Genomic DNA, 13,937 nt, shown 5'->3' with positions numbered 1-13,937 from the left:
AAGGCGGCGGCGGTCTGCTACAGTTCTTTTTCCTCACATTTTATCCTATTTGCACACTGAATTTGGATTTGCATACGAGACACTCTTACAATATTTACCTTCCTATTCAGTTTTATTTGTCAACTTTCCTCCCGTATTGCGTGTTACATGAGTGGCTAGGGCTAGCATCTACATAACAGGTAACCCACGCCTCTGTACCTTATCTAACATTTCATTCTAGTAGTTTTTTTTCCATTTAATGCAACTGCTCCTCGTCAAGGGAACTGCTTTCCGCTGGGGCGGAAACAAGAGGAACCTTTGCACGTTCTGGAAGAGCTGCCGGTCACTTACAGTACAGGGTCTCACGCTAATGGGTCACATGGAGAGTCGGACGATCCTTCTCGAGGATTACCCCGACAGCTCAGCTCCCGCGGACAATGAGCGGCGGAACATAAGACTGGTGTCCTCAATAACGGAACGGGAAACCATTGGTGAAAGGGGGGCGAGAACTCTGATTTGTAAATAAACTGCGGGAGGAGTCCTCGGCTGTCCACTTGCCATTATCCTGCTGTGTGCGGTGTCCAGACACGATTCCTCAGGCAATATATACCAACAGCCACTTGTGGGTCTGCAAATTTCCAAACTGCCTTTCACGTGGGTACGATGTCTGAAGCCCAACAAAATTTCCAGAATTTCCAAGAAACAGGTCTGGACGTGGGAAGAGAGCGACTTTCTTCTCCCATTTCCATATACACATATCTCAATGGCGTATATATATCTTTAAGTTTATCGTGGGAGCTAGGCAACGGATTTCCAGATCCCTAATTGGAAGAGCTCTTAAGCCGTCTGTTGGTACTGGCTGGAAAAGACAGTGCGCTCTGACTTGCCGAGGTCTGAAGGAAGGCCAGCAATATTCAGAGGGTTTTTTCGTAATGGTATTAGCATTCGTGTCGGTATTCTGATTCGAACTTCTACTCGATGAGGTCACTTTATACGCTACTACGTGTTTCTCCTGACTTCCGCCCCCTGCCGCGTCTTCGAAGTTTCACTTTGATGAGTAATCAGGATGACGATGAGATCTGCGATTCGCAGTCACATCACATCAGCTCAGCTCAGCCCAGCAACAGTTGGTAGCAGCCGCAGTTCGGCGCATCCCCAGTGTCGGCAACCACTTCAGTGCCACTGCCTTTAAGAACGCATTTGCAGGGCACACTCTCGACTTCGGAATTCGCGATACACTGAGGAGCAGAGTTCATTCCTTGAGTCTATTTCTTAGTCCTCCTAACTTGTTCCAAGAGCTTGACGCACTTGCATGCAAGTTTTTCTGCAATCTATTCTTACTTCAAAGGAGTTTTTTTTTTTTCGTGACCACTCATGTTTCGTTTCGTTATCGAGTTAAGTCAATGGAACTCACGCGCTTAGTGATGTTTCTTTCTGATCTCTCCCTTTATTCACTGATTTGTCGTGTGTTCTGTTGGAATTCTTGCCTTCTCTGCGTAATTTTGAAGTTCTGCAATCACAGTTAAAAAACGCAAATCGCGTCCTTTATGTGTCTGGGCACCATCTCAACCGTTAATTGTCCAACATGATTTGGTGGCGACCCTAAAAACCATTCCTTCTCTTATCACTGTTTTATTTTCATTATGTAAATTCATGCAGAATGCAGAGTTCGAAGTACTGAAGACCTACTACTCACTACTCCAAGTGGCATCTACAACTAAACCTTAACGAAACTACCAGAATGGCGACACAAATAGAAAATTGCAACTATGGATGAATGGCCAACGTATTTGGCATGAGAATAAGCCTAAATACTTGGAAATTAGTTCGCAGTCTAACATCTAACTCACATCCAAATCCCATAATGCCATCCTGTCGAAACTATCTGGAACGACATGGGGTTGCGCTGTGACCACACTGAGGACTTCAGCTTCAGCCCTTGCGTAGCTGAATACTCTTCGACAGTCTGAATGAAAAGTGCACATGTAACTAAAGTGGACGTTCAATTAAAAGAGACAATGCAGATCATCTGTGGAACACTCAGGGGCACCCCGTGTACCAGGCTCCTCGTCCTAGCAAACATAGTCCCCTGAAATTACACAATCACAGTTAGTCGTAAGGTCATAGAGAAAAATCCTTCACAGAACTCCCTACGTGCCGGCCGGTCTGGCCGAGTGGTTCTAGGCTCTTCAGTCTGGAACCGCGCGACCGCTACGGTGGCAGGTTCGAATTCTGCCTCGGGCGTGGATGTGAATGATGTCCTTAGGTTTAAGTAGTTCTAAGTTCTAGGGGACTGATGACTTCAGATGTGAAGTCCCATAGTTCTCAGAGCCATTTTTTAACTCCCTACGTACCAAGACCTAGCACGTTATGGAAAATCGACGAAGAACAGCAAGGAAACCGATTTAAGCTCGTGAGGAAATTGTGGACAACCCTGAACCGTGTTAGGACGACCGTTGGTAGATGTAAGCAACTACTCAGCCAATTGGGCCTCTCGGGAAGTCCTGAATGTGAGTACGGGAAATTCAATCAATAGCCCGTACACGGACTCAACAAGAGGTTGGAAGTCCCCTGCTGAAGGGCATGGCTGTGAGGGCGATGCGGAGGACGTACACAAACTCTCCGACTCAGCCACAGACTGGCTCAGGAAATATAATATTATAAGAACATAGGCAGATGTGACAAAAGTCACGGGCCAGCTCCTGATGTCGTGTCGGACCACAATTTGCCCGGCCTAACTGGACGTGGCGTGGGCTCCACAAGTCGTTGGAAGACCCCTGCAGCTACACTGAGCCATGTTGCCTTTATAGCCGTCCATACTTGCGCAATTGTTGTCGGTGCAGGAATTTGTGCACTAACTGACCTCCCGATTACGTCCCATAAATTTTCTACGGGATTGATATCCGGCGATCTGGGGCACCAAATCACTCGCTCGAATAGGACAGAATGTTCTTCAAACCAATCACGATCAGCTATCGCCCAGTGACATGGCGCATTGTCACCCATAAAAATTCCGTCGTCGTTTGACTGCAAATCGTCTCCAAGTTGCCGAACACAACCATTTCCAGTCAACGATGAGTCCAGTTGGACCAGAGGACCCAGTACATTCCACGTCATCACAGCCCACGCCATTACGGAGGCACCACCAGCTTGCACAGCGCCCTTGTTGACAACTTTGGCCCGTGCCTTCGTGTGGTCTGCGCTACACCCGAATCCTACCTTCAGCTCTGAAACTGAGACTCATCTGATCAGGCCGCGGTCTTCCAGTCGTTTAGGTTCCAACCGATATGGTCGCGAGCGCAGGACAGGCACTGCAAGTGATGTTTTGTTGTTGGGAAAGGCAATAGCGTCGGTCGCCTGCTGGCACAGCCCAAAAACGTCACATTTAGCCGTACTGTCCAAACGGATACGTTCGTCGTACGTCCCCCCCCCCATAGAGTTCTGTGGTTATTTCACGCAGTGTTGCTTGTCTGTTAGCACTGACAACTCTACGCGAACGCCGCTGCTCTCGGTCGTTAAGTGAAGGCCGTTGGGCACAACGTTGTTCTTGGTGAGGGGTAACGCCAGAAGTTTGGTATTCTTGGTACTGGTACTGAAAGTGTGAATCTCTGAATTTTCGCAATGTAATGTCCCTTGAGTCGGGCTCCAACTAGCATTCTGTGTTCAAAGTCTTAATTGCTGTAGAACGGCTACAATCACGTCCATTTATATCTTGAAAATCTCACCATTGCATCTATCGGCTCATGGTACAGCAACGTCCTGAGAGATGTTCCAGAAAGAATAGGGAGAGTATCGTTTGCAAAATGGTTTTTTATTTATTTAATTTGTGACGTGTTTCACTGTCACAGGAGCATCAACAGAAATCTGGGGGGAAAACAAGTTTCCTCAGTGCAAATTTATGAACCAGAAATCAGCTACAAATCTACATTGTCAGTTAAACCACGATCAGAATTGTGTAAAGAGCGTAACCAAAGACTAACTCACTGGGTAAAAACACTCTAGGACCACTGGCAAGTCTACAGAAGATCCCGCAATTGCCAAAAATGGCAAGTCATCCACCGGGTAAAAATACTCTAGGACTACTGGCAACAGTATAGAACGTCGCACAATCACCAAAAACGGAGGTTGTCCAATAAAACAGAGGCCACATCCACCTACGGAAATAAATAAGAATATGTCTTAATGCGAGTTTGCAGAAAGAGGAAGAAATATTGAAGGTTAAGAGACCTTGGCTCAGAGAGCATGAGAGTAATTTAAGAATAAAATCGTACAAGAGTCACATGTTACCTGTGTTACGCGTATTCGCTCTTAACAAAACGCAGGGCATGTTTACAACATAGGTCACGGGTATAAAGCGTCCTTATGGCAAGCGTTTACGGCTCCTACAACACAACTATGAATCAAAGTGATCGGCACTGTAGTAGGTGGAGCTGCCAGACGGGAAAGCAGAGAATGTGTTTACAGAGTAACAGTATACTTAGACCCATTATATAAAATAAAAACAAGGAAATACAACTAAAGCATATCAGTGTATAGACCAAAGCCACGTGTTGCTAGACATTTTATTAAAAAGTAACATCATAGCCTCAAAGTAGCCCTGGTTATGAAAGGTCAGTTGTTCGTTGAGCAGGCCTGTGCTCTTAAAACAGACTTTTCGAAATTTCAGATTCATCAAGGACGTTACCTTCTTAGCTTTTTGTGCAACATGCAAAATATCGAGATCATGTTTGGTGCGCGTTGACTAGAGGTTTTCAAATGTTGCGCGAAGGGAGGATATTTTTAAAGTTGGCATTTTTTGTTAAAAAAAGATGCTCATTGAAACAAGATATAAAGGACGTTTCCGTTTGGCCGATATAGTGTGTGTCACAATCAAGACAGTTAATTTTATATATTCCCGATATCGAGAAGGGGAAAGGCTTAGGTTCCTCATTGTGAGGAAGCAGGAACTGTGTTCCCACATTTCTGGAGAACGCAACTTGTACCTCAGGGTTCCTAAACAGTTTGACCAAGTCATAACAAAATGGGTCCAAAAAGGAGATAGCTAAACGCACATCAGCGCCAACCGTTTGTGGCTCAACTTTTTGCCATGACCTCCACTCGTTGTGGTATTCGCTGTACAAACGAGAGACCAAAGGTGCACTAAAAACATTTTCGTGTGCTACATACGAGAGGTTGCTAATTTCTTTTTCAATAGATTCCACGGAGAGCCGGCCGGTGTGGCCGTGCGGTTCTAGGCGCTACAGTCTGGAACCGCGTGACCGCTACGGCCGCAGGTTCGAATCCTGCCTCGGGCATGGATGTGTGTGCTGTCCTTAGGTTAGTTAGGTTTAAGTAGTACTAAGTTCTAGGGGACTGATGACCACCGATGTTAAGTCCCATAGTGCTCAGAGCCATTTGAACCATTTGAATACCACGGAGAATGGAACTTCAAACATTCGAGCAATCGCCGACCTTAAAAAGCTTACCTTATACTACCACAGGTAGGGTGGGCTGATGTAGCGTCACAAAGAGAAAAAAGTGGTCCAACTAAAACATTCATATTTCTTTACGTACTACACGGATATATAATAAAAAATGGGGGTTCCTATCTAAAAAAAACGTAGCTGATATCCGTTTGACCTATGGCAGCGCCATCTAGCGGGCCAACCACAGCGCCATCTGGTTTCCCCCTTCAAGCTAGACAAGTTTCGTTCTTTGTAGTATTTTCGTTTAACGCTTATTTCGTGAGATATTTGGCCAGGTCACGAGCAATGGACCACCATGTATATACATATGGGTTATGGTTTCAGCGAGAGGTAGTTGTTAGATTGTGATTGGGAGAGAGAGAGAGAGAGAGAGAGAGAGAGAGAGAGAGAGAGAGAGACATTTGATATATGATACATAAAGTCTTTGCGAATCGTTATACTTGCATCGAGTCAATTATATGTATATACCTTCATGATCACTGAAATGAACTGCAGTCATATTTATTATTTGGTATAATATCTTCTGGGTACGTAGAAGATCTCCAGTATTTGGACACTTTTCCCTAGTGGTGCCACGATATTATTTGTTGTGTCGCACTCTTTCACATGGTAGAACACTGTTGATGCACTGACCACTTTTTACACGAACACACACTGTTAAACACGCACTTTGGGAGCGTTGGAGGGTGGGAGGATGTCTGCTCGGGATCCCGTGGTCTAGAGGCAGCAACGCTAGCCACTACACCACGAGCTGCGGACTTATCTGCTGCTGTTACTATAATAGCTTCTTCCAGTGTACGCTATTCTACCGTCATCTGTATATGTGCATATCACTATCCCTTGACTTTTGTCGCTCAGTGTATGTAAAGATCATCACAACTCAGTACAGAGCTATCAAAATATTTTAGTTAGTACACTATGCGATTAATGGCTTTGTAAATGCCGAACAACGAAATAAATAAGAACCAGGAAGATGATTGGGGGGGGGGGAGAGGAAGGAAATGTACAGTAAGGACGACGACGACGGAGAAAAAGACGATGATGATGATGATGATATGGGAGATGAGTGAGAGTGTGTCCTACCTGCGCTGAGATGACGCCCGGCAGCTGCGCGAGGCGGCCCTGCACGGTGCGCACGCACGACTGGCACGTCATGCCCTCCACTCGCAGCCGCACCACCGACTGGGCCGCAGCTGCAGCTGTAGTTGTAGTTGTAGCTGTAGCAGCAGGAGACGCCGCCGGGGCCCGCGGCTCCGCCTCCAGCGGCTCGAAGCCCAGGTTGTCCATCGCCGCGCTGCAACACAAAGTGCAGCGTCCACCATTAAGACCCCGTACACGATCACGCATTTCGTCAAACTTTACTATGCTTGCCAAATATTTGACGTGTACGGTGCTGTTTGATGTGTGTCAAGCACAGATCACGTTTGACGTGTTTGAGAGAAATTTTGATTGACAGGAAGTTTGACAAAATGGAGGACGTTGTTTGTGTTGATATTTCGCCGCATATATTTTTTGAAATACTGTTGTATTACGATTTCTCACACTGCATCGTGAGTTTCCACTACTAACAGGGAAACCTCCCCATGGCACTCCCCTCAGATTTCGTTATAAGCTGGCACAGTGGATAGGCCTTGAAAAACTGAACACAGATCAATCGAGAAAACAGGAAGAAGTTGTGTGGAACTATGAAAAAAATAAGCAAAATATACAAACTGAGTAGTTCATGCGCAAGATAGGCAACAACAAGGATGGTGTGAGTCTGAGAGCGCCGTGGCCCCGTGGTTAGCGTGAGCAGCTGCGGGACGAGAGATCCTTGGTTCAAGTCTTCCCTCGAGTGAAAAGATAACTTTTTTTATTTTCGCAAAGTTATGATCTGTACGTTCGTTCATTGACGTCTCTGTTCACTGTAATAAGTATAGTGCGATTAGTAGACGAAAGGACATGCCTCTTCAATGGGAACAGAAAACATTTGATCGCAAGGTCATAGGTTAACCGATTCCTCCACAGGAAAACACGTCCGATATATTCTACACGACACTGGTGACGGCATGTGCGTCACATGACAGGAATATGTTGTCGACCCACCTAACTTGTACACTTGGCGAATGGGTAAAAAGATTCTTCTACACTCCTGGAAATTGAAATAAGAACACCGTGAATTCATTGTCCCAGGAAGGGGAAACTTTATTGACACATTCCTGGGGTCAGATACATCACATGATCACACTGACAGAACCACAGGCACATAGACACAGGCAACAGAGCATGCACAATGTCGGCACTAGTACAGTGTATATCCACCTTTCGCAGCAATGCAGGCTGCTATTCTCCCATGGAGACGATCGTAGAGATGCTGGATGTAGTCCTGTGGAACGGCTTGCCATGCCATTTCCACCTGGCGCCTCAGTTGGACCAGCGTTCGTGCTGGACGTGCAGACCGCGTGAGACGACGCTTCATCCAGTCCCAAACATGCTCAATGGGGGACAGATCCGGAGATCTTGCTGGCCAGGGTAGTTGACTTACACCTTCTAGAGCACGTTGGGTGGCACGGGATACATGCGGACGTGCATTGTCCTGTTGGAACAGCACGTTCCCTTGCCGGTCCAGGAATGGTAGAACGATGGGTTCGATGACGGTTAGGATGTACCGTGCACTATTCAGTGTCCCCTCGACGATCACCAGTGGTGTACGGCCAGTGTAGGAGATCGCTCCCCACACCATGATGCCGGGTGTTGGCCCTGTGTGCCTCGGTCGTATGCAGTCCTGATTGTGGCGCTCACCTGCACGGCGCCAAACACGCATACGACCATCATTGGCACCAAGGCAGAAGCGACTCTCATCGCTGAAGACGACACGTCTCCATTCGTCCCTCCATTCACGCCTGTCGCGACACCACTGGAGGCGGGCTGCACGGTGTTGGGGCGTGAGCGGAAGACGGCCTAACGGTGTGCGGGACCGTAGCCCAGCTTCATGGAGACGGTTGCGAATGGTCCTCGCCGATACCCCAGGAGCAACAGTGTCCCTAATTTGCTGGGAAGTGGCGGTGCGGTCCCCTACGGCACTGCGTAGGATCCTACGGTCTTGGCGTGCATTCGTGCGTCGCTGCGGTCCGGTCCCAGGTCGACGGGCACGTGCACCTTCCGCCGACCACTGGCGACAACATCGATGTACTGTGGAGACCTCACGCCCCACGTGTTGAGCAATTCGGCGGTACGTCCACCCGGCCTCCCGCATGCCCACTATACGCCCTCGCTCAAAGTCCGTCAACTGCACATACGGTTCACGTCCACGCTGTCGCGGCATGCTACCAGTGTTAAAGACTGCGATGGAGCTCCGTATGCCACGGCAAACTGGCTGACACTGACGGCGGCGATGCACAAATGCTGCGCAGCTAGCGCCATTCGACGGCCAACCCCGCGGTTCCTGGTGTGTCCGCTGTGCCGTGCGTGTGATCATTGCTTGTACAGCCCTCTCGCAGTGCCCGGAGCAAGTATGGTGGGTCTGACACACCGGTGTCAATGTGTTCTTTTTTCCATTTCCAGGAGTGTACATTGCCCGATTTAGGTTTTCTTGTGGATGTGATAATCACTCCCAAAAAAGCGATGAAAACATGAGAGTGTCACATAAACTGCAACAAATGAATACAACAGTTTCACAGTCGCACAGTTTTCCCTGTGCTCTGTCAAAACATATGTTTTTAACGTTTTCAATTATTTTTTGTGTGTGTAGACCTTCAAATCCTGCATATGTGCAAGCAAATCTGAACACGTCCTGGAATTTTGGAGAGCGAAGTTGATTATATGTGAGTGCCTGAACTTTGATAGTTGTCTGAAAATAAAAAATTAAACTTTTCACTCGAGGGAAGACTTGAATCAAGGACCTCTCGTTCCGCAGCTGCTCACGCTAACCGCAGGACCACGGCGCTCCTGAGCTCATATTATACATGTTGATGCTTATGTTGCGCATGGACTACTCAGTTTGTATATTTTGCTTATTTTTTCATTTTTTTTTCATAGTTCCACACAACTTCTTCCTGTTTTCTCGATTGATCCGTTCAGTTTTTCATGGCTTATCCACTGTGCCAACTTGTAACTAAACCTGAGGGGGGTGCGGTGGGGAGGTTCCCTTGTAAGAACACTGCGATCAAGCATAAAAATAAAACAGCGCTGACAATTATCAAAATGGTAGAGGTACCACATCTTTCCCAGCCACATATTAAGTACGAAGAGGTTACGAACAAAATATTTAAAATACACAGTGACATGCGAGCTGAGAGCAACGAAACAAAAGAAATCGAAGTTCTCCGGTTCTTCAACGGACGATGTGGATTATATGTTCCCACGTTACGATATTTTAAATGTTCGCCTAGTTAAGTCTTCCTTTTCCAATATGAGGGTGAAGTGACGCTAAACAAGTTATTTAACGTTTGACTGTCCTTCCGCAGAAAGTTGAAGTGATCATCAGGTTCTGAGCAAAACATTTTCATTAACACGTATCCCGTTGCATATTTCTCATTTTAAACTATTCTCTGAAGCAGAGTATTGCTTTCTGCTTGTTATTTAAACACAGTGCCAAAGTCAGGACTGCTTTTGTCTGCATTTGTGCCGGTACTCACTACGCTCAAAATACACACGAAGACGAATAGCGTCTGATTCAAAGTGATGTTAAATTGACAAACATTGTTTGAACTTGTTCGGAATTGCGTGACAAATCCGTGGCTGTATAAGAGCGATTTCGTCAAACACATTTGATCCTTTACGGGGGCCTTAACAGTCACTGCTCACGGGGCGTCAAAACGTACGTGGGCGAGCAGCTGGTGGCGGCACAGCGTGGAATTCCACGTTCCAGAGCGACGAGGAGCTGAAGAGTCCGCCGTGTGAGACGATTTGCCTCGTGGAGAGGAACGTGGCCAGTGGCGTGCGACATCGTTTTCATGTCGCAAGCAGAACTTAGGAGACGCCATATTGCATGGAGTGAAGCTCTATTTGGTGGATTTTGTTGTTGTAGAGTATGTGATATGAATGTAAATAACGTTCGGAAATTCCTGTTAAAAACTTCTAAGAATTGTAGAGGGGAATGAGTACATGTATTTTGAATAGGAGTCCATGACTAGAAACGCCATCAAACGACGCATGGGGACATCGAAGCTATAGGGTCCGGCACCTGTAAATGGATGTATACACAGGGTAATTCTCTCATGATGGCGCATACTTTCAGAGATGATAGACAAGGATAAATGTATCAATTTGAGGTGAGGGTTCCTGTATCGAATACGAACGAGTCGAAAGTTATATGGAAAAACCATTTTCATACCTGTGACAGTGAAATACATATACCGGTACGCTGTTGCTAAGATTGCAGCGTAGATAAGTTTTAAAGGTAGTAGAGTGGGCGGAAACATGAAATAATGTGCAGTAAACATGGTGTCTACTACGCGTACCTTAAGAGCCATGATCAGCTGTTCAATAGAGAAGACGTTTTTCACAGCAGTGGAGATGAACAAATGCTCATAGCTCTTGAGGTATGCGTTTTAGAGCCTATTTTAATGGTTCAAATGGCTCTGAGTACTATGGGACTTAACTTCTAAGGTCATCAGTCCCCTAGAACTTAGAAGTACTTAAACCTAACTAACCTAAGGACATCACACACATGCATGCCCGAGGCAGGATTCAAACCTGCGACCGTAGCGGTCGTGCGGTTCCAGACTGTAGCGACTAGAACCGCTCGGCCACCCCGGCCGCCAAATTTTTTTATTCTGCACATTTTTTCCTTGTCGTGGTACATACTAGCACGGGTGAAAGTTTCTTAGCCTTCAATCTTACCTACATCGGTACCGGTACCCGTTTTCCACTATTGGACGCGTCAGAATGGTTTTCGTTTATAGCTTTCGACTCGTACGTTTCCGTTACCTCAAATTGATACATCTATCTTTGTCGATCATCTTAGAAATTTTGTATCATCATCACAGACTCACCCTATATACTGCCGCGGACGTCCATAACTTTGACGCTCTGTGACGTCGTTGGATGGAGTCTCCGGATACGGGTTCCTATTCAAAATATTACGTATTCACTCCCCTTCACTAGTCATAGAAGCTTGGAACGGGAATTTCCGAACGCCCTGTAATCTGTTTCAGTGTATACTACATTCAGGACCTCCAGAAACCTGCCGTTTTATGTCCGATTATCTCTATATATGAAGACAATGTCCTGATCGTCTCACTCATTCTGACGGCTACAGCTAAAAACTAGAAATCTGGAGAGGCATCGATTAGTGCAGGATTCTTCGAAATTCCATCCCTAAGAAGGTGAAAGAGGAGATGAAAGGTTTTTTGAAAACATTGGTCAGAAATAAAAAAAATCATGCGTCAGATTTTAGAAAATTCAATCAATAAAGTAGTACGTGAAAGTTTATATTGAAAAATAAATCATTATTAAAGTACTATTAAAGCATATTTGAAGGTATATGAACGAAAATACGAATTTGCCTTCTCGGTTAGTCTACGCGAGCGAAACACGTGACGCTAAGATAGTTCATAATAATGGCAGGGAGATACTCAAAAATTTGAACTGTTGGTCCCCTTAAGACAGAGGTAAGCTTTTCCGAAAAAAATGTTTGTTTGCATGGCCATCTCCCGCAGCGGATGTTAAGATCAATAAGGTGAGGTGAAGTGCAAATAACGCCAATGCAGGGTAAGAGAATGTGCAAAACGCAGAAACCTGCCAAGAGTGTATGTACAGAAAAGTTAGTTTCGATTTCAGCCTCCGGTAACAAAGAAGGAAAAAGCACTGGCTTGCAGAATATGTGAAACAGAGACAAACATCTGCAGCAAAGTGCACGCCAGGTGCAACAACCAAACTGCACAAACATATTTATCCATATTTCCAGAATGACCAAGGATGATGCTTTGTAAATAAAAGCGAAACGTGTCTGATGTGAAAGAAACCTCTATTTAATTAATTGCAATAGACTTAAGACGCCGAAACCCTACTTTCGAAGTTTCAAGCTTCATATCGCTGCCGTAGGTATTGAGACGGCAATATTAGGCTAATCACAGCGAGTGACTGGAATGGGAAGTGGCCCTAAGAACTGGTACAGTGGGAAGTACCCTCTGCCATGCGCTTCATGGTAGTTTGCAGTGTGTGACTGTAGACGTAGACACAGTATTCAACACCTACACAAATTTCTCGTGTTATTACAATTCGTACCCAAGTCGTAAACATACCACTAGCATTCTTGATTTATTTCTCACGCAAGAGACAATGTAGTTTTAACAACAGACTATATGGCATTATCGCTATTTAAAACAATGTTGCACATACCATTTCCCTGGCACGTAGAGCCACTTACAACATTTCACGGACAAATATCAAGTGAAGAATCCAGAGTCAGTCTTCAAACCCCGAACTTTACGCTTCCGTAAGGATTGTTAAGACAAAATTAGATTAATTACAGCACGCACACAGGAATTTAAGGAGCGATACTGCTGAAACCACTGAGGATTAGGAAGGAAAAACTGCGAAGTGGAAATTTTGGGCCGCGCGGGATTAGCCGTGCGGTCTGGGGCGCTGCAGTCATGGACTGTGCGGCAGGTTCCGGTGGAGGTTCGAGTCCTCCCTCGGGCATGGGTGTGTGTGTGTTTGTCCTTAGGATAATTTAGCTTAAGTAGTGTGTAAGCTTAGGGACTAATGACCTTAGCAGTTAAGTCCCATAAGATTTCACACACATTTTTTAGGAAATTTGCGAACCATATAGGCCTGATGAGGGAAGCAACTATAATACTCCAAATTGAATAACTAGTACGCAGGCACTAGTCTTCCAGTAACCCTCCGGAAAGACGTAAATAATGTTAGATATTAAGGGCAAGAGAAGTCAAATAAACATGAAATATGGAACAGCAGTGTGGCGCGCGCAGTTCAAGCCCCACTCAGTTACACCCGTCAATATATCGGCTACATTCACAGTGCCGTGAGCTGTGAAGTTTTAGGAAGGTGCCGGGAGCTCCACGTCATCCATCCCCTACTCAATCTATGTCTGGCAGCAGTGCCCTATGGTTGCTGCCTCTTCCTCGAGAGACCCAGCTGAACCGTATGTGACAGCCTACTGGTCAAATAGGCGTATGTTACTATCCGACGTAATTTTGCACCCGTCATTTTGCCTGGTGTTAGCGAGAAATACACGTAAGCGTTTCTTCACCATCCTACATGATCTCGTCAATATTGTTTACATTCTAGCCGTTTTTCCATCTTTTTCTGCGCATGTCCAGCGTAGTAACTGGGGTTTGGACAGGAAAATTATTATATTTTCCTGTTCGTATGCCTCCATCCGTTCCTGCCAATTCTGGGAAACAGCCGCTGATCCAATAAACGCAGATCACTTTGCATCTATTCGCACCGTTAGTCGATACGTTTTCGAGCATAAATACGTACTCCACGTAAAACAATATCCCCCTGTTCTTCTAAAAAAAAAAAAAACCTGAAGCTTTGCATTTC

The 13,937-nt window shown here is 45.8% G+C and overlaps 1 protein-coding gene across 4 annotated transcripts in view; it reads right to left on the bottom strand.

Annotated features, from left to right (window-relative positions):
* LOC124544681 (copper-transporting ATPase 1) overlaps positions 1 to 13,937 on the bottom strand; it is a 528,466-nt gene that overhangs the window by 307,831 nt on the left and 206,698 nt on the right. For all 4 annotated transcript variants that reach the window (XM_047123307.1, XM_047123306.1, XM_047123310.1 and 1 more), the window contains one exon: positions 6,528 to 6,738. In XM_047123307.1, coding sequence (XP_046979263.1) covers positions 6,528 to 6,738 — 211 coding nt within the window. The remainder of the gene's footprint in view (positions 1 to 6,527; positions 6,739 to 13,937) is intronic.

Source organism: Schistocerca americana, chromosome 8, assembly GCF_021461395.2.
Source record: "Schistocerca americana isolate TAMUIC-IGC-003095 chromosome 8, iqSchAmer2.1, whole genome shotgun sequence".
Classification (NCBI taxonomy): Eukaryota; Metazoa; Arthropoda; class Insecta; order Orthoptera; family Acrididae; genus Schistocerca; species Schistocerca americana.
The sequence above is the reverse complement of the archived record's forward strand: the minus strand, read 5'-3'. Positions and strand labels throughout refer to the sequence as shown.